Genomic DNA, 25,644 nt, shown 5'->3' with positions numbered 1-25,644 from the left:
TTGGGTCCCTTCTTCAGCAGGGAGGTCAGGGGCACCGTGAGGGTGCTGAACCCTCTAATGAAATGACGATAAAAGTTTGCGAAGCCTAGGAAATGTTAAAGCTCCTTCATCAAGGTGGGTACAGGCCAGGATATGACTGCAGTTACCTTGGAGGGGTCCATGCTGATCCCCTCAGCACTGACAATGTACCCCAGGAAGGAGATCTGAAGCATGTGAAATTCACAGTTCTCAGCCTTGACATAGAGATGGTTCTTATACAGGTGCTTCAGTACTGATCGAACATGGTTAAGATGACTCTCTTCATCAGGGAAATTGATCAAGATGTCTTCGATGTAAGCTATGACATACCTCCCCAACATCTCTCAGCACGTTGTTAATGAGGCACTGGAACACATTTGGTGTCGAAGAGAGGCCATAAGGCATGACCTGGTACTCAAAATGGCCAGTGCTGGTACTGAAGGCAGTCTTCCGCTCATCGCCCTCGCGGATGCAGACCAGGTTGTAGGCACTACGTAGGTCAAGCTTGGAGAAGATCGTGGTGATACAGAGCTGTTCCAATGTGGAGGGCACAAGTGGAAGTGAATACAGGTATTTCACTGATATCTGATTGAGTCCTCAAAAGTCTATACATGGACGAAGTCCGCCCCCTCTCTTCTCCATGAAAAAGAATCCCGCTGATGAAGTGGACCGGCGTATGTACCCCTGCTTGAGGGCCTCCTGTATGTACTCTTGGGGCTACATGGGTGAGAAGTACCAGAGAGGAGGTCAATGGCACAATCGTATGGACGATGTGGGGGTAGGCTGCATGCTTTGCCCTTGCTGAAGACCTCCGCTAGATCCAGGTAGCACATGGGGATCCATTCCAGGGAGTCAGGGTGGGGACTCTCTATGGAGGTGGAGGAAAGATTTAACTGATGACATCAGAAGCAGTTCTGGAAAAAATGTCAGGGACCACTGGAGAATCTCCTTGTTCTGCCAGGAGATGAGTGGGTCATGAAGCTGGAGCCATGGATAGCCAAGGATGATGTTGTGATGCTTGGTAGCTGTGATGAGGAGTGAGATTTGTTCAGAGTGAAGCGCTCCCACCTGAATAAGCACAGGAGCGGTCCGGGAGGTGACGAGGCCCTCCCCTATGGCGCCTCCATCGATGGACCGGGTGATGAGTGGGTTCTGCAACAATTTGTGGGCAGATTGAACCTCTGGACAACAGAGCTGGTGATGAAGTTTCCGTCTGCCCCCGAGTCAATAAACACAGACAGCACATGGGCGGAGGAAGGCAGTTTCAATAATACTGGAAGCTTGAAAGATCGAGCTCTTACTCATGGGACTCACCGAATCAGCCTTGGTCTCCTCGGAGCTGGTGCTTGGCGGGTGGACTGGACACTGGATGATAGGGTGACTGGAGCTCCTGCAATAGAAGCACAAGCCCCCCTCCTTTCTCCAATCTCATTTGGAGTGTTTCAGGTGAGCATGAGAAACTTCCATGGGAGAGGGAGAATCAGAGGTCATGGCAGGCTTGGCTTCCTCCCGGAGGGATGGGCAGCTAAAAAGCAGATGGTCTAGCCGAATGGCAAGATCAATGAGAGCGTCCAGAGTGACATGTTCATCGTGGAATGCTAGTTCACTCAATACTGAGGGGTGAAGTCCTTGGAGAAACCCCACCTTTAATGCTGGCTCATTCCATCTGCTGGTGGCTGCAAGAGTCCGGAAATCTAGGGCATAATCGTCGACTCTCCTTGAACCTTGGGTGATGGTGAGTAGGCTTTCACCGACTTCAATTCCCTCCGGTTCGTTATCAAACATAGGCTTGAATAACTCCAGAAAGCTGTCATAGGAGGTGGTGTGTTCACCTCCGCTCCTATACGCTGCGCTGGCCCATTGTAGCACTTTGCAGGTTAAAAGCGAAAGAAATCTGGTGATCTTGTGTTCATCTGAGATGTGTGGGAGCGAGGAGAAGTACATGGAGCACTGAAGCAGAAACCCCTTACAGCTGAGCGCATCCCTGGTGTACTTCTCGGGGAGTGGAAGTGGGAGCATGGGACTCGGAGGAGCTTCGGGGTGCGTTCGGAGGGCCTGCAGCACCATAGCAGGGAGCTGAGCCATCTTGGTGTTGAAATCAGCGAGCATCTGCTGATGTTCTCCGAAGAGGTGCCCTTGAGTGATCAAAGCAGTCAGCCGCACCTCCTCTGCTGCATCCATATGCGGCAAAGTATCCTGTCAGGATGTAGGCACTTAAAGATGTATGTGCAGGCAAGAGCGGGGAACGCAGACTGGCATACAAATCCAAAATGCTAGACGAACTCAAAGTCGAGGGACAGGCAGGGATTGATCAATCGGCATGCAAAGTAATAAGGGCTAGACTAGAGAGTAATGAAAATAAGACAATAACGAGGGTCGAGAACATAAGTCAGGCAGAATAACGAGGCTTGGTATGACAGGTAAGATACTGAACGATAATTCGCATTGAGTGAGTGTGGGAGAGGTGTTTATATAGCGTGGGCTGATTAACCAGAAAATGAGTGACGGGTGTATTGAATAGACAGGCGATAGATGGTGCTGTGGTTCTTGGGTGTTGTGTTGTAGTTCAGATCGGCCATGTTTATAGCCTGACTGGAAGTGGTGCTCTCTCTCGCATTACTGACAATGAAGATATTTCTCAAAATACTGACCTACTTGACCGACTCATTCTCAACCTGCCGAGCTTCTCCGGAGAAGCTCTCGACCCCAGAGGGTTTAAAAAAAAAAAACTGATAGAGGAAGCAATGTTGATTTTGTTTTCAGATTAAATGACATTCTAATTTGCACATTCATGCATCTTCATCATATGTAAATATGTGTTTCATACATCTTGTCCTTTTCATGTTCAATTATTTGTAAGGGTTTAAATTGAATGACACATTTGTTTTCATTTCGTGGCCTCTTTTCTAGATTTATATGTACATTCAATGAAATGTCCTTCATTGAATAATGTTGTAGTATGAGTTTGTATGGTTGTAAATGCAAACTATGACTGCTCTGTCTAGATGGCTGAACAGGAGAACGAGCAAAGGAAGAGAGAGAGTTTTGTCGGAGCTGATGAGAGCAGAGAGACAGCTACATTGGACGAAGGCAAAATAGGAAGCAAGGTACTGATAAGAGAGCAGGATGAAGAGACTTAAAAAGGAAGGAATGAAAAAGAGTGGGGGGAAAAAACTGTCGAGAGAGAAAGAGGGGCCAGAGGTTAAAATGGTCAGTTGATTGGAACGCACCTATATTTTGAGCTTAAGAAACTTCAGAAAGGAAGCCACAGCATAGAAGAGATGCTTAAAAATATTTTTGACAGAGAAATCAATAAAACTCTGCTGTTATATTCAAAAGTATTTACTTGAAACCATCACCATAAGAATCTGCTATGATTGACAGTTACTGAACTTTCCAAAATGACCTGACACTGCTATAAGCCCCACCCCCTTTCCTCATCTCACATTAGCGATCTCTCGTCTCTCCAACGAATTTTCTTCCATTAACCATGTTTATTATGGATGCCACTTTTGTTTTAAAAAAAACAACTTTTTTTTTGCTTGATTGACAGAACTGAAGAATTTATTTGTAACTTCATTATTTGTACAATGTGGGATTTGACATTCTCTTTTAGTTAATAATCTTCACTAAAATAAGGAACATATGAGGTTACCATAAAACCCTGAACTATATCAAATTATGCTTTCCTTGGATTTCTGTTAAAAACCCGATACAAATAACCTTTAATTAAATAGAGGAGAGGTTTAAAAAAATGAACACAAATAAGAGAGAAGGCCTAAAGCGAGTTAGGATCCAGGAAAGGCCATCTTAGGGTGTTTTCACACCTGGTCCCCTTTAAAGGAACCAGACTCAGTCCTCTTTAAGTGGACCAAAAAGTGGACCAACAGAAAAAGAACTCAGTTCTTTTTGTGTTCACACTGTGAATTTATTACAAAGAGGACTGGGTTCTCTTTCTGGTCCAGTTAAGCTTTGATGGGGCCTCAGTCCTCTTTCTGTTCACACCAGGTCCTCTAGAGCCCTCAGACCCCCAGTGCACAGAATTCTGGGTAATTTTCTCTTGAATCAAAATGTCTGCTGCCATGCTTGCCCTGCTGTATTCTTTGATCAAAATAGTGCGGATTAAGGAAAATAATTTATTCCAGCGGCTGTGGTAAGTTCCAAAAGGAAGTTGAGTTTCCCTGCTACAATCACGTGACCAACTACGGCAAACAAAGAAGGTTAAACTACAGTGAAAAAGGCGAAGTGAACCCGGTGCGCTTTTTGTTCATAATGCGCAGATTAGGCGAACCGTACCGTTGATTTTTAGCGAACCGTACTGAGACCACCTCCAGAGGTGGTCTCAGTTCGGTTTGCTTTAAAGGGGTCTGGGTACGGTTGGAGTGTTCACATATGCGCAAAAAATGCTGAGTCATCGATCTGAGTTCGGTTAGATGGCTGAAAGGGACCAAGTGTGAAAACATCCTATAGTGAAGAAAGTAAGAATAAAAAAAAATTATATCTCACTTAAATGTGATCTTCGATACATGAAATTAAGACTTTCAAATACAGAAAGAGGGAGGGGCAAACAGAAAATTGCATGTCCTCAGACTCTACTGGTTTACCGCCGTACTCCAAAAGCATGATCCAAAGCCCCTTTTTGGAAGGCTGATGTTGGGAGTGTTTTGAGAAAAAACTAAATTCATATTTTTGCATTAGAACAGAGAAACATCCAGAAAGCAGAGCAAACCTGTTCACAACCATTTGTTTCTCGCTGTTGAGCAGAGGCCCATGACGCCACGCTTGGCACAGGTGGACCTGATAGCGGAGCTGAAGCGAAGACAGGTGTCTCCTCTGATGCGTGAAGGCAAGGATGGTACAATTGAGGACATCATTACAGGTCAGCGGTCACGAGTCACCAGAGCTTGTGTGTGTGATTTAGTGAAAAATGAGCAACTCTACAAATCCCTGACTGTACCTTTTTTTTGGTCTGTCTTTGAGCTTTTCTGTTTCCTGTTCGATCCTCTTAAGACACAATTCCTGTATATTCTGAATTTTTCTGCTTCACTGTCTTGTCTTTCTACCTCTTAGCATTGAAAGCTGTTCCTTTCACTGCTCGTTCCGGAAAGCGCTCATCCCAGCTGCTCTCTGATTCCACCTTCAATGATTTGAGCCCTTTGTAGACTTTATCTCTGTTTCTCCTTTTCTCTGGTATTGACTCAGCCTTTTTATGACATTCGACGAGGCACTGTTTGAATCTTGTAGTGATTGTGTGTGTATGTGCACTTGAACAGGTCTGAGGAATCAGCCCTACGTAAGAGCAGACAGCGGGAGACGTAGCTACAAATGGAAACCGGCACAAAAGCTACAAGTGTCTTCAGATATCTCTCTCTAACATGCATAGGCCGTGTATTCTACTTGTTTCCATGATGTGAATAATAACAGTTTAGTCATACGAGCAAGATGTGTCAAATTCCTTGTAAGAGACCCACTGATCATTTTTACTCTTGCATGACTTGGACTTTAACTTGCTGTATTTAAAACTACTTCTGATGTACATTAGTGCCTGAATATATTGTTAACAAATCATGTTAGCTTATGAGCTGGATGGCATGAATAAGTTTTATATTGGGTAATGTTAATTTATGTACCCTGAATAAAAAGATCAATACCCATTGTCCAGTTATATTCAGGTGGACTTCAATGATGAGTAACACAAAAACATGGTAAAATGTTTGTATTAATTGTAACAGTAATTACATAGTAATAGTGTGTTGGGTTAACATTGTAATTACATGGTTTTGGGAAACAGCCTCAGCAAGTCGTTATAACTTAGTAATGACAATGTCCATGTAATATGGTTATGATATTGTAATTACATGGTTATTACAATGTAATTAGTGTAATAACCATGGAAATGACATTGTAATTGCATGATTATTACAATGTCGTAACCATGTTATTACAATGTAATAACATGGTTTTTACATGGTACACAATGTTAGTACCGAGTAATAACCATGTTATTACATTGCAATAACCATGTTAGTACATTGCAATAACCTACATTGCAATAACCTACATTGTAATAACATGGTTATTACAATGTAATAACATGGTTATTACATTGCAATAACCATGTTATTGTAATGTAATAACAGTCGTGACATTAATTACATGGTTATGACATTTCAAGCAGACCTTGCTAAGTGTAGGGACATGTAATTACATGTTTACAGCACATTGTTAATGGGACTCTTGTAGCATTGTAGTAACAGTTGTAACACCGTTATAACAGGGTAACACTTGTTTGAGGTTAACACACAATGGTCAGACTGAAAATCAGAAGTACTTTATTGTCCGAGTTGCGCACACACAGGAATCTTGTTGTTAGGTGCCTTTATGCAATATTAAACTGTAAAATACAACCCAACCCTAACCACAGGAAACACCACCCTATACCTTCAGAAAAAACAACAGCCAGCAACAAAGCCAGGGCTGTCAGAACAGACTGTGCAAGAGCCACAAGTTATACACTGACCAAACAACAAAAAGGGAAGTTTTAGTTTGCCCAGAAACTCCACACAGGAGTGAACCCAGGAGGCTGAAGGAAAGCATAGTGCCTGTTGTCTCACTGTTATTCTGCTGCAATAATATTTATGGACTGAAATGCTCCAAATAATATTTTTTATGAATATATTTGAAAAGCAATTTGATGAATCAATTGCAGTATTAGCCACTATAGCACTGATAGTGTCCATGTAAATGTTTCACATAACTGCAAAAAAAAGTGCAAAACAAGCATTTCCAAACAAATTGTCCCATCATGGGGATGGGGATATTGAAGGCAACTGAACTGAGATTTCCAGACAAACCAACTAATATGAAACAGACCAAGTCAGTACAAGTCCTCACTCAACAATACACCAAGATAGAACTCTCACATGAGATGTCCCGCCCCGAATAAAACTGATCGCCAGTTGTCATCTGACTCTGGAACAATTGACAGCAGCATAGGTGTTTTAAGTCCAGTGATATTAGCTGAAAGCCCCGCCTCCTCACATCAGTAATCTTTTGGCCTGTGCGCTCATCTCAGCGCCAATGTCCAGCTTCAAAGATGCAGGAAGATCTGCCAAGGCCAATAGAGAACGTTTTCATTTCATATACACTCTCAGAAAATAAAGTACATTACTGTACCTTTAGGGGTACAATGGCTTGTCACTAGGGCAGTACCCTATAAGGTACTTATTTGTAGCCTTTATATACTAATTGGGACCATATATGTACCTTTTTGGCCCTAAAAAGGTACACATAGTTACCTTGAGGTCCAATAATGAGCCCTAGGGGGTACATTAGTGTAGATTGTACCTTAGGGGACAGAAATGGACTCCTACTGTACCCCTGTTTCTGACAGTGTACCATCACGATGATATTTTTTTTTAATTATTATATTTTAGTGACAGTGTGTCTAAAAATTGAAAGTTTACAGTAAAATGATTTATACGATATATTATTAATTATATACACACAGTGACCAATTTATTCATTTTTCCAGTCTTCAACTATCCAGATTGGGTGATCCTGTGGTCACTTGAGCTTCAGAGTCCTGTTCTTGGCTGGCAGGAGCATGATGTGATATGGCATTCTGCTGGTGCAGCCCATGTGCCTCAAGATTCGCTGTGTTGAGATGCTTTTCTGCTCACCACATTTGTAAAAAGAGTGCTTATTTGAGTTGCTGTTGCTCAAACCAGCCACATGATTGAGCAGAACAGGTGTTCCCTCCATTCAGGACATTGCACCAAGGTGTTGCATGTCTCGAGCCAGAAACATCATCAGTGACCCCTCACACCCTCACCATGGACCGTTCTCCCCTCTGGCCTCTCACCAGACTGCTGAACTCCAAACCCAAACTCTAAACTTCTATTTATAACTTGAACATTCCTAATTCCACAGGTCACTTTACACTATTGCACTTTATAAACATTTTTGTTGCTGCATAATTTAATACACTTATTTCTTTGCTAAGCCAATTGCAACGAAATTTCGTTCGGTGTACACTTGGTGTATACTGAATGACAATAAAGGTTGTCCAAGTCTAAAGGGATATATATGTGTGTGTGTGTGTGTGTGTGTGTGTGTGTGTTACACAATCTGTCAAGTGAAAATCCCCAATCGTGACCCAAAATTTGTGTAATAATAAAAGATAAAGAGAGCAGGATGATAAAGAACAGGATTCAGTCATCAATTGAGACCGTAGTACAAGATTGAACACTTTAATACTCACAAAAACACAACATTAATATACAAAACCAACAGTCTCTGGTACATAATTTTCATATTTTTTTCCCCCACAAGAGCAGCATTATAATTTCTCCATACAGCTGTATTCATATTGGTCAAAATGTGCATTCAGTCATTATCGTTATAATCACATGGTTATTTTGTAAACACTCGACACGTTCTTTAACATGGATGAGCTACTGGGTATCTCCTAGCTAGTGAAATACATCGCTCGTGGTTTGTCAGTTTTGAACAATTGTTTTTGTTACAGGGTTACAGACGACAGTAAAGCGAGTGAGATCGGCCCACCAACACAAAGTATGATACTATCTTTAACAAAAAATATCTTTTTTTATACAGAATTCATTTCTATTTTACACTCAAAAACAGCTTACAGAGTTGCTTCTGCATGCAGACTTCAGATATACTGTACATGCAGTTTCGCCAACGTGGTCTCACAACGCCAAAATTCGTAAGGATTCACTTGAGCCGCATTGTGTGAAAAGTGACTAATGGATAAGGTAAGGCTCAGAGAGAGAGAGAGAGAGAGAGAGAGAGAGAGCACGAGTGGGTGGGTGTAACACTTCATCCAAATGAAATGTGCTTTTGCTCATTAGGAAGCTTACGAATTTTGCGTGAGCTCCGATTGTTTTCTCACTAACATCTTGTTATTAACATTTATTTCTTAAAAAAATCTTACATACAAAGTCACTAAATTAGTACACTAGAATAGCACAGTTTATATACAGGTCGTGTTTTTCTACACTTTTCATTTCACACTTTCATTCTGAGACCCCTACAGCATGTGCTTTATTAGCAACAAGAGTTTATTTTGCAGACAAGCAGATTGAAGCGTCAAGAGAACTGTGCTTGTGTTGACCGTTGGTGATTTTTGTTGGCTAGTAACCAAGAATTTAAACCTTTTTTTTTTTTAAAGTGCAACACACAAACTTTTCTTTTTTATGCCAGTGGCCACCTTTTCAGGGGTGTATCAAACTGGCTGAGTGTCCGAGTCGATCCACTTTAACAGGACTAGCAGCAATGATTACAAGTCCACTGCAACTATACATTATTTAGTAAGTCTCATTCATGGTATTTTCCATACTCTAAGATGCAGAACAATGCTTATTTTTCTTTATTCGAAGCATTAATGGGTTTATGGTCGCTCCGCTAATCCACGAGTTATGGTACAGCTACTGGAAGGTAATGAAATTAAAAAGATACACAACTGTTTGCAAAGACATTTCTTGTAGATATTTGCAAGGCCTGAAAATTTATTTCAGATAAAAACTAACGGGACAAACACTAACAAGAGCAAAAGTAACAGAACAGTAATACTAATGGAACAAAAACAATACAGCATTCAGCTGTGGTAACACGAACAAGACAAAAAGTAACAAGGAGGCAAACCTAATGAGAGTAAAATAATACAGACCTTAACTACAGCAATACTACTGTAAATGGACAAAAAGTAACAGGGCAGCGACACTAACAGGACAAAAAGTAAATGTTGCAGCAAAAGTAATGGGACAAAAACAAGACAGACCTGAACTACAGCAACACTAACAGGACGAAAACAAAACAGAAAGTCAAAACTACTGGAACAAAATACTGCTCCTTTGGTGAAAATAATTACAGGGGAAGGAAAAAAAAAACTTTTGTGGCAAGAAAAAGTAACAGGGCTGCAAAACGAATAGGAAAAAGCAAGAGAGCCATTAACAATGGCAACACGAATGGGATAAAAATAAAGAATGAAAACAAAACATGGCAACTAAATGGGACAGCGATACTAATGGAACACAAACTACCCAGCCGAGAAGTACGGCAACAATAACGGGACAAAAACTTAACTCGACGACAGTAGTATAGGAATGTAAAATAAAACTAACTTGTACATTACATGTCATTTCTACAACTATACCACAAACGCAGAGACAAAAAGGGGGCGGAGCTTTCTGTCTGCATCCTAGAGTGCGTAAAATGCAAGTACAACCACGTCTCAAAGAACTCTGATTGTCTGGACAGATAAAAACGCCTCTATCTTGTGTTTTTGTTCCAAGCATGAATAAAATCTGAATTAAAAAGAGAAGCGAAATGACCGGTGTTGGTGAAAATAGGGTTTGAATCACTTCATCCTTTAGTTTCTTGTGCAATCGGTCATTATTCTTCATTACAATTACTGCATTAGAATAGAATCTAATTGAATAGAGCATGCTAGCTTTCTGTAAAATAAGCGCATCTCGGTCGATACGTTACCTTTTTGCCTTTCAGATTTCAATGCACTCTCATTCTAAGATACAAAAATACAAAAAGATTCTAATTATACAAACACTATATCGGCATATTTCAACAACACAATTTTGGTAAGAAATGCATGGAAATTAATCACAGTTACCACAGGTTCGAATTTGTATATGATCTGCGTTTTAGTGAGGTCTCGTCTTAAGTTACGTCATACACACACATACTCTAATTGTTACTTTTCTGTTCATTTCGAGGTATCGTGTGGCAGAAAAGCGAATTTAAAAGTTAATTTTCCCTTTTACCCTCCAAAAATAGTTGATTAGCCAAGATAAGTTTGCTTTCTTTTGTTTTAGTCACGCCCTGAAGCTACACAAGAATTAACGGAAGTCCGTCTAATAAATATTCATAAATTAGCTACCTGGTGGTCGAGTATACATTAACGACGTTTTACAACACAACGCAACACGACAACAGCTGGGCCCTGCCTTCAATTCTGGATTGTGATTGGTTGGAAGTTGTTGATTCATTTTCTATTGTAGCAGTTGCAAGTCAAATTACAGGTCTAGATCAATACGTTAGTTCTAATTCTATCGTAACAACTTGCGTCAAGACTTGTATCGCAGACAAGTCTATTATCTAACAAAGAAAAACATTAATTCGTTGTAACATGACGAGCTCCATTTTTTTGTTGTTGTTAACTTCAAGACAGAAAATAAAAGGTTCTAGAGGGAATGACTGTTTATAGCTACTATAACAACCGATAACCGGAACTGACTTGTTTCATTCCTATAAACGTAACTATACAGTCAAGCCGGAAAGTCTGCACACCCCTTTCACCTTCTCCACGTTTTATTACGTTACAGACAACTTCTACAATAGATTGAATTCATTTTTTGTCACAAAATTCTACACAAAATAGCCCATCATGACAAGGTGAAAGCAGATTTTTAGATATTTGTGCTAATTTATTAAATCTCAAAACGTAAAATATCACATGTACACAAGCGTGCACACCCTTTGATATGACGCCCAAAAGTGAGCTGAGGTGCATTTTGTTTCCACTGATATTGCTTGAGATGTTTCTACAACTTAATTATCTGTAGAACTCAGAAACAGGATTGTGTCCAGGCATAGATCTGGAGAAGGGGACAGAAAAATTGCTGCAGCTTTCCAGGTCCCAAAGAGCACAGTAGCCACCATCATTTGTAAATGGAAGAAGTTTGGAACCACCAAGAATCTTTCTAGACCTGGCCGCCAGGCCAAACTGAGCGATCGGGGAACACGGGCCTTGGGAGGTGAGCAGGAACCTGAGGGTCACTCTGACAGAGCTCCAGCGTATCTTTGTGGAGATGGGAGAACCTTTCAGAAGACCAACCATCCAGGCAGCACTCCACAAATTAGGCCTTTATGGTAGAATGGTCAGATGGAAGCCACTCCTTAGTAAAAGGCATGCGACAGCCCTCTTGGAGTTTGCCAAAAGGCACCTAGAGGACTCTCAAACCATGAGAAACAAGACACTCTGGTCTGATGAAACTAAAATTGAACTTTTTGGCCTGAATACCAAGCATCACGTCTGGAGGAAAACAGGCACCGCTCATCACCTGGCTAATGCCATCCCTACAGTGAAGCATGGTGGTGGCAGTATCATGATGTGGGGATGTTTTTTAGCAGTGGGAACGGGGCAACTAGTCCTGATAGAGGGAAAGAAGAATGCAGCTGAATACACTGAGATCCTTGAAGAAAACCTGCTCCAGAGTGCTCTGGACCTCAGACTGGGTGAAGAATGACCCGAAGCACACAGCCAAGAGAACAAAGGAGTGGCTTCGGAGAAAGTCTGTCAATGTCCTTGAGTGGCCCAGCCAGAGCCCAGACCTGAATCCAATTGAACATCTGTGGAAGGAGGCCAAAAACAGCTGGTGTACCGATGCTCCCCATCCAACCTGACGGAGCTTGCAAGGATATGCCAAGAGGAACAGGCAAAAATGTCCAGAAACAAGCGTGCCGAGCTCATAGTTTCTTTCCCAAGATGTCTTGAAGCTGTAATTGCTGCCAAAGGTGCATCAACCAAGTATTAGGCTAAGGGTGTGGACAGATATGTAACCCCTAAATAACCTCATCTCATCTCATTATCTCTAGCCGCTTTATCCTGTTCTACAGGGTCGCAGGCAAGCTGGAGCCTATCCCAGCTGACTACGGGCGAAAGGCGGGGTACACCCTGGACAAGTTGCCAGGTCATCACAGGGCTGACACACAGACAACCACTCAATTCACACCTACGGTCAATTTAGAGTCACCAGTTAACCTAACCTGCATGTCTTTGGACTGTGGGGAAACCGGAGCACCCAGAGGAAACCCACGCGGACACAGGGAGAACATGCAAACTCCGCACAGAAAGGCCTTTGCCGGCCACGGGGCTTGAACCCAGACCTTCTTGCTGTGAGGCGACAGCGCTAACCACTACACCACCGTGCCGCCCCCCCCCCAAATAACCTATTTTTGTCAATAAAATAAAATTGCATATTTTCTAAAAACCTGCTTTTACTTTGTCATTATGGGCTATTTTGTGTCGAATTTTCTGACAAAAAATGAACTCAATCTATTATAGAATAAGTCTGTAACGTAATAAAACATGGACAAGGTGAAAGGGGTGTGCAGACTTTCCGGCTTGACCGTAAATGGATAAAACAGTGTTAAGATGTTTAATCATTTCAGAACTGTAATTATTGATAAACTGCTGTGGCGTAACAGGAACAAAACACTAACGGAAAACAATCACCGTCTAGGCGGAGATTATCGTTTCTATGACAGCATGCTCGCTGTGTTTTATTCCGACGTAAACGTAGTAGCTCAGTGATGTCATTACGTAGCTTAAGAAGAGGGAATTAAGTGTAAGAAGAGTCTGATAGTTAATTCCAAAAAAGATTTTGGGTTCAGATAGAATTCTAGTAATGGTTCGCATTATTATATTAGTATATTATGCTTGCTATTTATAGATATATAGATATATATAGACTTATCTCCAGTGCAAAAGTAAAGAAGCAAAATTTTCTTCAAAAATACATTTTTGTTGCTAAACTTTTTCCCCACTCGTGAGGTGCCAGTTTTCCCAGGAACTGATCTCAATACATTAAATACATTTGCTCACATCACACTTGTATATGGGCTCCAGGTTAAATACCCCATGGTGCTGATGTTGGTTGATGTTATTTTACTGTACACAGTGAAACATTATTACATTATTTACTCTAACTTACCCTAATGTATTAGATATAACGTGCAAGTCTGCCGTTCAGTATCCTACTCGGGGTCCGGTGCATGCGACGTCCTCACGGTTCACCTTCATGGTCTAATCACCTTGGATAGGATCAGATCTCAGGGGAGGACAGAGCGAAGGACAGTGATTGGCTGAAATTAATGGCAACATGCCAGTAAGGAGAGAAAGAGGCTGTGATTGGCTAGAAAGGGACATGGGAATTGGTTTGCAAAAAGGGTTATGCCTCAGAAAAAAAAGAGCAATTGTATATAATTAGACCTATGAGTTGGATAGATTTAAAAAACAAAAACAACAACAAAAAAACCCCAAACTACTTTATGTTTAAGGTCCGAAACTCTATTTGAAGAAGAGCAGGCCTTAATCTGTATCTTTTTCCTTTCTTTAAGGCATGAAGCGCAGCATTTGATTATGCCTGCCAAAGATGCATGCCAAAAAGGTGCATATCATTTAAGCAATGAGAGAATGTGGATTAGCCAGAGGAGAGATGTGCAAGCATGAAGCAAGCAAGTAAGGAAAGGTGAGCAAGGGTAGAAAGAAGAGAAGAGACAAAAATGTTAATTCACCAAAATTGTTAGAAAAAAAAAAAAACAGTCACATAAAAAGTGATCGAGGACTCCCTGCTATACATAACTGCTCAAAAGTTTGGGTACACCTTTCAGTTTCAGTACTTCCACCAAATATAGTTCATCAAAAGTATAACATTGTGGAATTATACCGTGACTTTTTTTTTTTCCGGGGGTGGGGGTGGGGGGGGGGGGGGTTGTTTTTGACTAAAATATTTTGGGACACTTTGGTAAGAAATCAATGAGAAAATTTTCCCCTTACCTCAAATCTATTGGATCAGCCGAGGTGTGTTTGGATTTGGCACTGCTTCTTAAAGGTTGGCTGCCTTTCAGATTTTTCAACAGACTTCCAATTTTATTCTGGCTTTTTTTTTTTTTTAAATAGAACAATTCATGAATTTATCACCACGTGGCCCGAAATTCTCTGCTATTTTTTTTTCCTGCTTCACCATGAGCCAGTTCAAGATACTACGTCAGGCATCACGTGGTGGGCTTTCACCATTCATGCAAGGCATTGTGGGATACAAATTTGAAACAGGAGAGAAAAATGGAGGGTGCGAGTGTGCGAATGAAACGTGAAAGACCGACTACAGATCACTTCCATGTTGACGTTGTTTTTCAGTTTCTGATTAGAAAGCATGTTATTCAGTGACCGCTACAAATTATTTGGTAATTATGCTGAAATTTATCAGGAATATACCAAGTTACACGAGTATGGAAGGCAAAATTGGCCCCGCCCACTTGTCCTTTCATAGGGGCATCATGGCTGACCATTTCTGCTAGTTTACAAAATCATTTATTACAAATCATGGGTGCTCCAGATCCATCGCAACAATATCACTGCTGCCATCAGCAGGTAATTCATACAGTTACCACTGAACCGTGATGAAGCATAAAACAGGATGTTCATCGACGGGGTCTTTATTGCTCTACATACTGTACATTGGCAGGAAGTTGCAAAAAGTGCTCAGCTTCCATCAGTGCAGCTCAGCTATGGAAATGATTTCATTTTAGACAGACTTCTAATACTAGCCTAGTAAACTAGACCCACCCGCCTAGCGGCCAAAAATATTTTTGCCTAGCGAGTGGGTCTAGCCTCGCACCATATAAACAAAAACACCCCGGGCATCAAATCGTGCCCGCCAATCACAACGCAAGGTTTTTGTTTGGATTCTTTGGGCGGGCTTTTGCAGGAGTGATGACAAAGCTGCGCGACGCTGGAGAAAGCACAACAGGAAAGATGGCTACAGCTAGTGAACAGCGCGCGTTTGACTCCGCTTTGGAATCAGTTTTAGAAGAATTAGACTTGGAGTTTTCGTTGAAACATGAGCAGGAAGAGGCTCTCCGCTCATTCCTTTTCAAGAAGGACGTTTTCGCTGTTTTGCCGACCGGCTATGGCAAAAGTCTGATCTACCAGCTGGCTCCGCTCGTAGCCAAAAGGATGGGGCTAGTTTGTGCAGGACGAAGAATTAATAAACAGCTTTGAAACATTACTTTTCGATTGTTTCTTATTTTCCCGTTATTTTAAATTTAAGGGAAATTATTTCACCAAACGCCACTAAATAAAAACTCTCAAAAACAGTTTAAGCAAACCCTTGAAAAACACTTGAAAAAAATAAGTGTATGTTAAGTATGTGGTACAAACTCCAAACTTGTGGTCATTATCTCCAAACTTCTTAATATCTAGAACCTGTTTATTAATTAATACGCATTTTGAAAAATTATTTATTTCAAGGCCTCCCCCACTGCTTTCTGTCGCTCTGACTACGTCACAGTTACTGTTGCGCTGATTGGTCAGAGCGTTGGCCTATACGCACAGAGACAGTTTGAAAGACAGCGGGTTGTTCCTACCCACACCCGTCGGAAATGTCTACGGATCGAGGCCAGACTAAATATTCACATTTAGTCTGGCTTGCCAGGCTATTCTAATACAGTACATGTTAGCTACATTAGCCTGCATTTGTAGCAACCGTACTTTCTTGCAAGTTTGATTTACATGTTACGTGCTTGACTTCGCACTAGCTTTGTGACCTTACCCTCCGAGACCATGCAGAGAGTGAGCAATTTCTCCCACAGCACCAAAACAAACAAGGTTGTCTTGAAGCGGATGTTGTGAAAAACATTCTCCAGACGACTTGAGTGTCTGCTTTGAGGTGGACTGCATGTCTGAGACTAAAGCTACTCCCTTCCAAATCATTTCAACATAGGACAATTTATACTTTCCTTTTTATTATTTCGATCAATATTTAAAGAAGTAACTTTGTTAAGTGATTAATCAAAGGAGCAGAGTTCTGCTGAGGAAAACAACGTAATCACACAAGGACACAGGCTGGATAAATTGCTCCGAAAAGCTACAGCTAGCAGTACCAAATATTAGCTGACGCTAATATTTAAAATTAGACGGCCTTTCGATTTCATCAAAATCAGTTAAATTTAGTTCCCGCTGAAATTCGGTCACTCTGAGGCATGTTTATTTCTGTAATAACTCAAAAAAACCCCACCCCAGGCCATTCTGTGGCTGGGAAGTTGTTTCATTTGAGTCGATTCCCTCGTAAATAATGCGCATGAAATCGCCCGCTTCACGCAGTCAAGCAGACAGAGGAAGTCCATGTGCAGGTTTACCTTTGATCGTTCTGTCGCTAAACGAACAGATGATCACACCGAGGTGCTCGCTGACCGCCGATATTTATTAGTTTGGTCCTGCGTTTCCTTTCCTTCATATGTAACAAAGTCTTTTCTTCTCACTTTCCGTTACTGTAGTCGGTCTTTCACATTTCATTTGAGTCCTCCATTTTCCTCTCCTGTTTCAAATTTGTATCCCACGATGCCTTGAGCGAACGGGGAAAGCCCACCATGTGATGCATGACGTAGTATCTTGTATTGTGTCATGGTGAAGCAGGAAAAAACAGCGGAGAATTTCGGGCCACGTTGTTCTAAATTTGTTAATTGCTCCGTTTTTAAAAAAACTAATAAAATTGGAAGTCTGTGATTCGAATTCAGTAGCTTTCAGTCCACTAAGCAAAAATAATTAGGTGTCAGGGAAAATTCTTTTTATGATCTAAGCTTTAAAAATCTGAAAAGCGGTACAGCTTTAAGAGCAATCCGTTTGATTTTTCAGAAATAAAACATCCCTTCGTCTAATTTCCACAGCCATGGTGCCTTATACATCATGCTGCTGCTTTCTTTAGCAAAATGGCCGACAGACAGAGGACTAATTAGATTTATTACCAGCATTGCTACTAAACTACAGATCCATAGAAAGGCTGTTTTCTGTGAAGAAGCAGCACACAGGGTCTGCTCACATGCCAAATTAGCCTGACCTCTGGCTGGGTACGAGGCAGAAGTTGCCTCGTCTCTGACAGATGGTTGGCATCCGTGTGACGCTGCAGCTTCGTCCATGGTTCTCACATCACACAATGTGCGGTGACCAGACCGAACTGTTAGCTAGGGTTCAGTGAGCTTTTGCCATTCTTCAAACAGGCTGAATGAAACTGTCTGAATCCAAACATACCGTCCAATACGGATTTTAACACGGTCCTAGCGTGTGAGGTCCTCTCAGTAAATCTCCTAAGACATCCAGTGTCTTGCAAAAGTATTCATCACCCTTGGTGTTTGTCCCATTTTGTTGCATTACAATCTGGAATTAAAATGGATGTTTGGGAGTTAGCACCATTTGATTTACATAACATGCCTACCACTTTAAAGGTGAAAATTGTTTGATTGTGACACAAACAATAAGGTGAAAAAACAGAAATCTGGAGTGTGCATAGGTATTCACCCCTCCAAAGTCAATAGTTTGTAGAGCCACCTTTTATTACAATTCCAGCTCCAAGTCTCTTGGGGTATGTTTCTATTAGCTTAGCACACCTAGCCACTGGGATTTTTGCCTGTTCCTCAAGGCAAAACTGCTCCAACTCTTTCAAGTTAGATGGGTTGCGTTGGTGGACAGCAATTTTCAAGTTATGCCACAGATTCTCAATTGGATTGAGGTCTGGGCTTTGATTAGGCCATTCCAAGACATTTAAATGTTTCCCTTTAAACCGCTCCAGTGTAGCTTTAGCATGTCTGTGAAGATTCTCAATCATCCAGGTCATAGTAAACTGTGGGTGGTAGAAATGGGCAACTGGACTTGCTTGAAGATTCTTGAAAACGTTTCACCTCTCGTCCAAAACCATCTACAAGGCGGTATTGGACACTCTTCCCAGACGGCTGGGTGTACGCCAGGACCCAGCTGTTTTCAGTGACTCACAGGAGGACAGAGAGAGTCAGATTGCCATTGATCACCCTAACGGACAATCCTTTGATCACCCTAATGACTCGCCGTTCACACCCAGCCCCCAGTGACCCACACCAACATGATGCCTCAATGACACCTTAGATGAGCTGGCCATCAGAATTCTGATTCTGATCCAGGAGAGGATAAATATCTGATACTCCCCATTAGTCAGACAGAACTGAGGAAGCCTTTTGGACGAGAGGTGAAATGTTTTCAAGAATCTTCAAGCAAGTCCAGTTGCCCATTTCTACCACCCACAGTGTAGCTTTAGCAGTATGTTTAGGGTCATTGTCCCGCTGGAACGTGAACCTTCGTCCCAGTCTCAAACCTCTGGCCGACTCAAACAGGTTTTCCTCCGGAATTGCCCTGTATTTAGTGCCATCCATCTTTCCTTCAGTTCTGACCAGCTTTCCTGTCCCTGCAGATGAAAATTATCCCCACAGCATGCTGCTGCCGCCACCATGTTTCACTGTAGGAATGGTGTTCTCAGGGTGTTGGGTTTGCGCCACTCATGGCATTTCCCATGATGGCCAAAAAGATCAATTTTAGCCTCATTTGACCAGAGAATCTTCTTCCATGTGTTTGGATAGTCTGCCACATGCTGTTGGGTAAACTCCAAACGTATTTTCTTTAAGCAATAGCTTTTTTCTGGCCACTCTTCCATAAAGCCCCACTCTGTGGAGTGTACGGATTAAAGTGGTCCTATGGACAGATACTCCCATCTCCACAGCTCCTTCAGTGTTATCTATGGTGCTTTTGTTGCATCTCTGATTAATGCCCTCCTTGCCTGGACTGTGAGTTTTGGTGGGCGGCCTTCTCTTGTCAGGTTTGTAGTGGTGCCATATTTTTTCCATTTTGCAAAATGGATTTAATGGTGCTCCGTGGGATATTCAAAGTTTGGGATATTTTTATAACCCAACCCTGATCTATACTTCTCCACAACTTTGTCTCTGACCTGTTTGGAGTGCTCCTTGGTTTTCATGTTGTTTGCTTTGTAGTGTTGCAGAGTCAGGGTCCTTCCAGAACAAGGTGATTTATACAGACATCATGTGACAGATCATGTGACACTTTGATTGCACACAGGTGGATCTTAATCAACCAATTATGTGACTTATGAAGTGAATCGGTTGGACCAGCTCTTATTTAGGGGTTTCGTACGAAAGGGGGTGAATACCTATGCACACTCCAGATTTCTGTTTTTTTCATCTTAATTATTGTTTGTGTCACAATCAAACAACAATTTTCACCTTTAAAGTGGTCAGCATGTTGCGTAAATCAAATGGTGCTAACCATCCCCAGAAATCCATTTTAATTCCAGCTTGTCATGCGAAAAAACAGGACAAAACACCAAGCGGGATGAATAGTTTTCCAAGATACTGTATCCCTGGCTCAAATGCCGCTTTTCCACGACAAACGCGGCTGAGCCGTGCCGTGCTGAGTTGGGCTGAGTCGAGCTGAGCGGGGCTATTGAAGTTGCATTTCGACTACAACCGCGCTGGACCGTGCTGGCTGGAAGTGGGTGGACACATTGGGTGGAGTTAGCGAAAGTGGGTGGACGTCAGGTGATGTCGTTAAGCAGCGCAAACAGTGACATCAGTGAGCTTTTAAGCGGTAGTCTCACGACCCGAATAGTAAACAATAAACATGGAGGACATGGAGTCGTTAGTGTTGCTGGTCTTGGTTCTGTGGCTTGTTGTCACCGACAACGCGAACAGATACTGGCAAGAGCGTATAGATGAGGCGAGGCGCATAAGGCTTCAGAAATTCTCGTAATTCGTAATTATTCTTCTTCTGGGTTTGCGGTGTTTACAGATCCCAGCGTGCTCGCGGGGCGTGTGTGGGCATGTGAGGACACTCCTCCTCACCAATCAGTGCACAGGGAAGTGTCTGCTCACGCCTCCAGCCTCACTTGGCTCGGTTGGGCTCGCTTCAGCCCCACTCCAAAACCGTGCGAGTTTTGGGTGCTAAGCAGGGCTGAAGCAAGCTGAGTCATGCTGTTTTTTGGTAGTCGAAACGCGAGCCGTGTCAGGCTGAAGTGAGCTGAAGCGAGCTGAAAAAGGGTAGTGGAAAAGGGCCAAAAGAGACCACAACCCCACCTACTGCTTTGTAAAGACCAAGGTTTATAAATTCACATTCTCCTTAAACCAGTCTCAGCAGACTGTCGTCACTCAGCAATCTAGCTAATGTTTTCAGAGATGGCTAATATCCTTACCCTTCTCGCTCATGCTCTTTGTTTCCCTCAGTGCTTGCTTACATGTCCTCTCTCACCTCCTCCTCTCTCTCTCTCTCTCTCTCTCTCTCGCTCTCCTTTTCAATGATTTGCTTTCATTGGCAGTCACTAGTATGAATTCTTTGCTAAGCTGCCCTCAGCGATAACAGTCACTCAAGAGTCTTTGGAGTGCTTCCTTTTTCTCTGCTTCATCTCTCGACTGCTTTTTCTTTTTCCTCTCCACCTTCTGTCTTCATTTTGTAACCAAACAGGTTTTTGTTTTTATATTCAGTGTTACTGTTATTTACACCATGTAAAATAATCCCTATAGTGCATTTTCAAATGGAGGGGAGCGTTTTGTATCTTACAAGCTTACAAGTGGATTTGAGGATATTATTAGTCGAAATGGATGATGTAAACTTGCTGCAAAATTTTGGTTTGGTTTTTTTCTCAAAAACCATCTGTATGCGAAGACTTGTGTGAATTTATATAAAAATACGATTCCGACAACATCGGCTGATGAGGGCATGGTGGATGAAGCCATGGCCGGAAGGTTCGAGAAGCAGCTTTGGGACCAAAAGGTCGCTGGTTTGATTCCTTGGACAAGCAGGAATGTCTGAAGTGCCCTTGAGCAAGACACTGAACCCCCAACTGCTCCCCAGGCTGCTCTGGATAAGAGCATCTGCTAAATGCCATTAATGTAATGTAACGATGAACGAGGCTTATGAAAAGCAGGTACATCTTGACACATTTTTGCTGATTAGCCTTGATTTTTTTTCCATTGCTACCTCAACGATCACGACTAGTAACGTAGCCAAACCATTGGAAACGTTCGAGTCGGAAAATTTTAAAGGGTCAGGTTTGAGTTTGGGTTGAATTTGCGAGTTGCTCTAGATTGCAATACGTCATGTCTGGAATTTCTCCCCCCCCCCAGATAGTTTGAAGAATGCCAAGTTGCTAAATGAGAGCATCTTTTTTACTTATGCTATTTTAGCAGCCAGCAAGAAAACGTTGCTCGTACGCATTTTAGAAGTGTCCCACAAATACACGAGTACATGTTGGTGGATGAGACAGCTATTGGTTTTTTTTTTTTTTTTGCAGATTTTGATCCAAGAGTAAGAAAATAGCATTTCAACTGTGAGCACTATGTAATAATAAGCACCACCTCCATTTTATTTACCAACCCAACAGCCGACAGTCCTACTCACTTGTTTACGATTGGTTCACAAGATGGATGCTTGTGAATTGACAGGAAACGTTTCCCAAAATTTTGTGCCCTTTCCCCTTCAGCAAATTACTTTTCGGGAAATTATATCCAAGTTTGCTACGTTTGCTGATTTAGTTAAAATGCTAACACTATCGTAAAAACTTTCAAAGTTTGGATAGATTGTCGGATCAAACGCCAAACGTGTCTTGAGGTAAGGGAAAAGTTATAAAGGTCTAGTATTAATTTGATTTTGATAAGACGGCTGTGTATGCTACACCACCTCACCAATGCTAATGTTGGAGTTATTAATGGTTTGTTGTTGCTTTTTCGAGATCACAGCATACTAGAAGGAGCTGCATGTTGGCTAAAATCTGTGGGGGGGATGACACAAGGGCAAAAACCCTTTAGACTAAGAAAGCAGGAAGCCCTGGGGTGCGGTGTGTAATGACGGAAAAGATTAATAACCCTTTTTAACAAAAGATAAACGTCGACACAGTGTAATGGAATCAGTCTCGGTGGACTGCAGCCATACACAAGAGTGAGAAAGAAGGATAGAAGGAAAATAAAAGTGAGTGTGAGCAATGTGACCTGATGGTCATTATACTTTATCTTGTAACACATTAAGCACACAACAGGAAGTTTGTATGATCTTGCGGCATGACGACATGATGGAGCCGTTTAGGAAGAAAATGGAGGAAGCCAAAAAAAAAAAAACCTGACAGCGATATATTGTAATAAGATGCTTAAATGAAAAGACAAATGGGGTCTGCTGAACGGTTGAACCCCCTGCAGAGAGGTAGACGTCATGCCCATGGTCAACAATGTTTCGCTTCAGACGTCACAGGTGATCCTAATTGTGCTTAGCTGTCGACTTCGAATGTCCTTAAGTGCTAGCAAAAACAGACTAGCGCTCAGCTAGCAAGCGTCATCGGGTACACTGCTAGCGTAGCAGGTAGCGCTCAGTCCTAGCTCGGGCATCGGGTTCGGTCGGAAGCATTAGCTCCAGTAGCTGTTAGAAGTGAAATACCTGCTGCTGGCCCTGCTGCTCGCGCTGCTTCCTGTTTTTCCGTTCCAAACTGCTCTGCTGCAGCTGCTTGACGCGAGAAGACGAAGACGACGATGACGAAGATGACGAAGACGCCGTCTTAGCCAAACCTGGAGGAGTGTCTGCGTTCTGGGCGGGAAGAAAAAAAAATGGTTTCACACCATTAAAGGTGCTGGAAGACTAGAAGAAAAACAAAAGTTCTTCTGTTATGACAGTTCCACAAGAGGAGTTCACTAACATATTATCCCATGCCATGAACAATAGAAATCACACACTGTGTCGCTCGCCCACACACGAAATGTCTAAACAGCAAAGCTGACACTGTTGTAAATTACACCAGCCAACAAGAAAGCAACCAAAACATTCCGCTAAAACAAACCGCCCAGGCTGAAGTGGTCCAACACAGCAATTAAGCGAAGCAGCGTGAGATCTAGAAGTTGTTTAGCAGAGTTTAATTCTGTCGAGGTTGTTGCTTTTTTCTTCAACTTCCATGCAGCATAAAATATGCTATATGAAAATATGAACAATATATATGACACTATATTGGACAATTATTTTCTAGAACGTGTTCATTCAATTTTGTCATACTAGTTGAATCACCATATACACACACGCACACTGATCAGCCATACGGTAACATTAAAACTACTGAGAGGTGATGTGAATAACATTGATTATCTCAATCCAATGGCACCTGTCAAGGGGTGGGGTGGGATATATTAGGCAGCAAGAGAACAGTCAGTTCTTGAAGTTGATGCGTTGGAAGCAGGAAAAATGGGCGAGTGTAAGAATCTGAGCGACTCTGAAAAGGGCCCAATTGTGATGGTTAGACGACTGGGTCTGAGCATGTCCAAAATGGCACCTCTGGTGGGGTGTTCATGGGATGCAGTGGAGATTACCTACCAAAAGTGGTCCAAGGATCCAAAGGACAACCGGTGAACCGGCGACAAGGTCATGGGTGTCGAAGGCTCATTGATTTGCATGGGGCACGAAGGCTAGCCCATATGGTCCAATCCCACACAAGCGCTACCTACTGTAGCACAAACTGCTGAAAAAAGTTGATGCTGACACCTCTCTGTTTTAGCCAGCATTAACTTTTTCAGCAGTTTGTGCTGCAGCAGCTCTTCTGTTCTTCTGGACTGGACCATATGGGCTACCCTTCGTGCCCCATGAGAATCAGCAAGCCTTCGACACCCGTGACCCTGTCACCGGTTCACCGGCTGTCCTTTGGATCCTTGGAGCACTTTTGGTACAGTAGGTACTAACCACTGCATATCGGGAACACCCCACAAGATGTGCCATTTTGTTGATGCTCAGACCCAGTCATCTAACCATCACAATTCAACCCTTGTCAAAGTCATTCAGATCCTTACGCTTGCCCATTTTTCCTGCTTCCAACACATCAACTTCAAGAACTGACTGTTCTCTTGCTGCCTAAAATATCCCACCCTTTGACAGGTGCCATTGTAAAAAGATAATCAATGTTATTCTCGTCGTAATATTATGGCTGATCCGTGTATACCGGTACTCTGCTGTTATCGGAAAATTATCAACAGAGTCCATACCTCTGACTCTACAGTGTAGATTCTTTCTTGTGACCACAGAAACGATAACATATTAGAACGAGCGCTTTAATACGTAGCTGTGATTTGAACTATGGCTGGAGATACTGTCCGAGAGATCAACATTTTCGAGACGAACTCGAGTTCTGGTATAACAACATAAAAGATGTGCGGAGTACAGCAGCACTGTGTTATACATACTGTATTTAACACGTAATGAATGGCAATAACAAAAAGAGGGACTCTTGTTGTTGGATTGTATGATGCAATTTCCTGCTGGAGCTCATCAATTTTCCAGAAAGGTGGAGAAAGAAAAGGAGAAACGGAAGAGATTAAGACTAGAGTTTGAGCTATGAAAATAGGGGACAGGTTCTTTTATGCCCACCATATACAGGCAACCTTTTGAGGCTCGTTAGTGCCTAGTCTTCAATCTGGAATGAAAATACTGACAAGCAAGAAAGGTTCTAGAAGTTCCAAATAGTTACCTATAGAACCAGCTCCTTCCGACCAATCATATTTAAGAATTCAACAGCACTGCAGTATAAAAGTCTGGAGAAATTGTCTCAAAAAGTTGCCAGTGTATGTATCCAGTATGTCATAAGCACTAGGATCTAAGCAGAAGGAAAACCTGGAGGGTGAATTAACCGGTTACCTCTAACCACAAACTGCTGCATGTCCACTGACCCAAACTGGGAGCGCTGCTCTCGGGACTGGTGGACTGTGGGAGGTTGATGGACTTGGGGGTGACGGGCCTTACCAGTGCTGGCTGGAAGATCTGCCATGAGTGTGTGTGTGTGTGTGTGTGTGTGTGTGTGTGTGTGAGGAGAAATTGAAATATGACCAATGTTAAGCTTTTAATTGGTTGCTTCATTTACATTTTTTTGTGTAATTACATTTCTCCACTTATTATTCTTCACTAATTTAAGTCCAAAAAACAATGAGATGATAATTATATTATAATGCTTAGTGGACCAAGATAAACAAATA

General features: G+C 42.1%; 2 protein-coding genes across 6 annotated transcripts in view; one reads left to right on the top strand and one right to left on the bottom strand.

Moving 5' to 3' along the window:
* Nucleotides 1-5,559, top strand: part of fmnl1b (formin-like 1b) — a 108,315-nt gene extending 102,756 nt beyond the window's left edge. For all 3 annotated transcript variants that reach the window (XM_060920381.1, XM_060920380.1, XM_060920379.1), the window contains 3 exons: nucleotides 3,024-3,125; nucleotides 4,783-4,897; nucleotides 5,292-5,559. In XM_060920381.1, the coding sequence (XP_060776364.1) occupies nucleotides 3,024-3,125; nucleotides 4,783-4,897; nucleotides 5,292-5,392 (318 nt within the window). In that variant the 3' untranslated portion in view covers nucleotides 5,393-5,559. The remainder of the gene's footprint in view (nucleotides 1-3,023; nucleotides 3,126-4,782; nucleotides 4,898-5,291) is intronic.
* Nucleotides 5,560-22,934: 17,375 nt separating this feature from the next.
* srcin1b (SRC kinase signaling inhibitor 1b) overlaps nucleotides 22,935-25,644 on the bottom strand; it is a 50,711-nt gene continuing 48,001 nt past the window's right edge. For 2 of the 3 annotated variants that reach the window (XM_060921104.1, XM_060921105.1), the window contains exons 17-18: nucleotides 25,310-25,432; nucleotides 22,935-23,224 (exon numbers count right to left, since the gene is read on the bottom strand). In XM_060921104.1, the coding sequence (XP_060777087.1) occupies nucleotides 23,063-23,224; nucleotides 25,310-25,432 (285 nt within the window). In that variant the 3' untranslated portion in view covers nucleotides 22,935-23,062. The remainder of the gene's footprint in view (nucleotides 23,225-25,309; nucleotides 25,433-25,644) is intronic. The other variant, XM_060921103.1, reaches the window with a different exon arrangement.

Source organism: Neoarius graeffei, chromosome 5 (assembly GCF_027579695.1).
Source record: "Neoarius graeffei isolate fNeoGra1 chromosome 5, fNeoGra1.pri, whole genome shotgun sequence".
NCBI lineage: Eukaryota > Metazoa > Chordata > Actinopteri > Siluriformes > Ariidae > Neoarius > Neoarius graeffei.
Note: the sequence above shows the minus strand (reverse complement) of the source record. Positions and strands in the feature narration are given on the sequence as shown.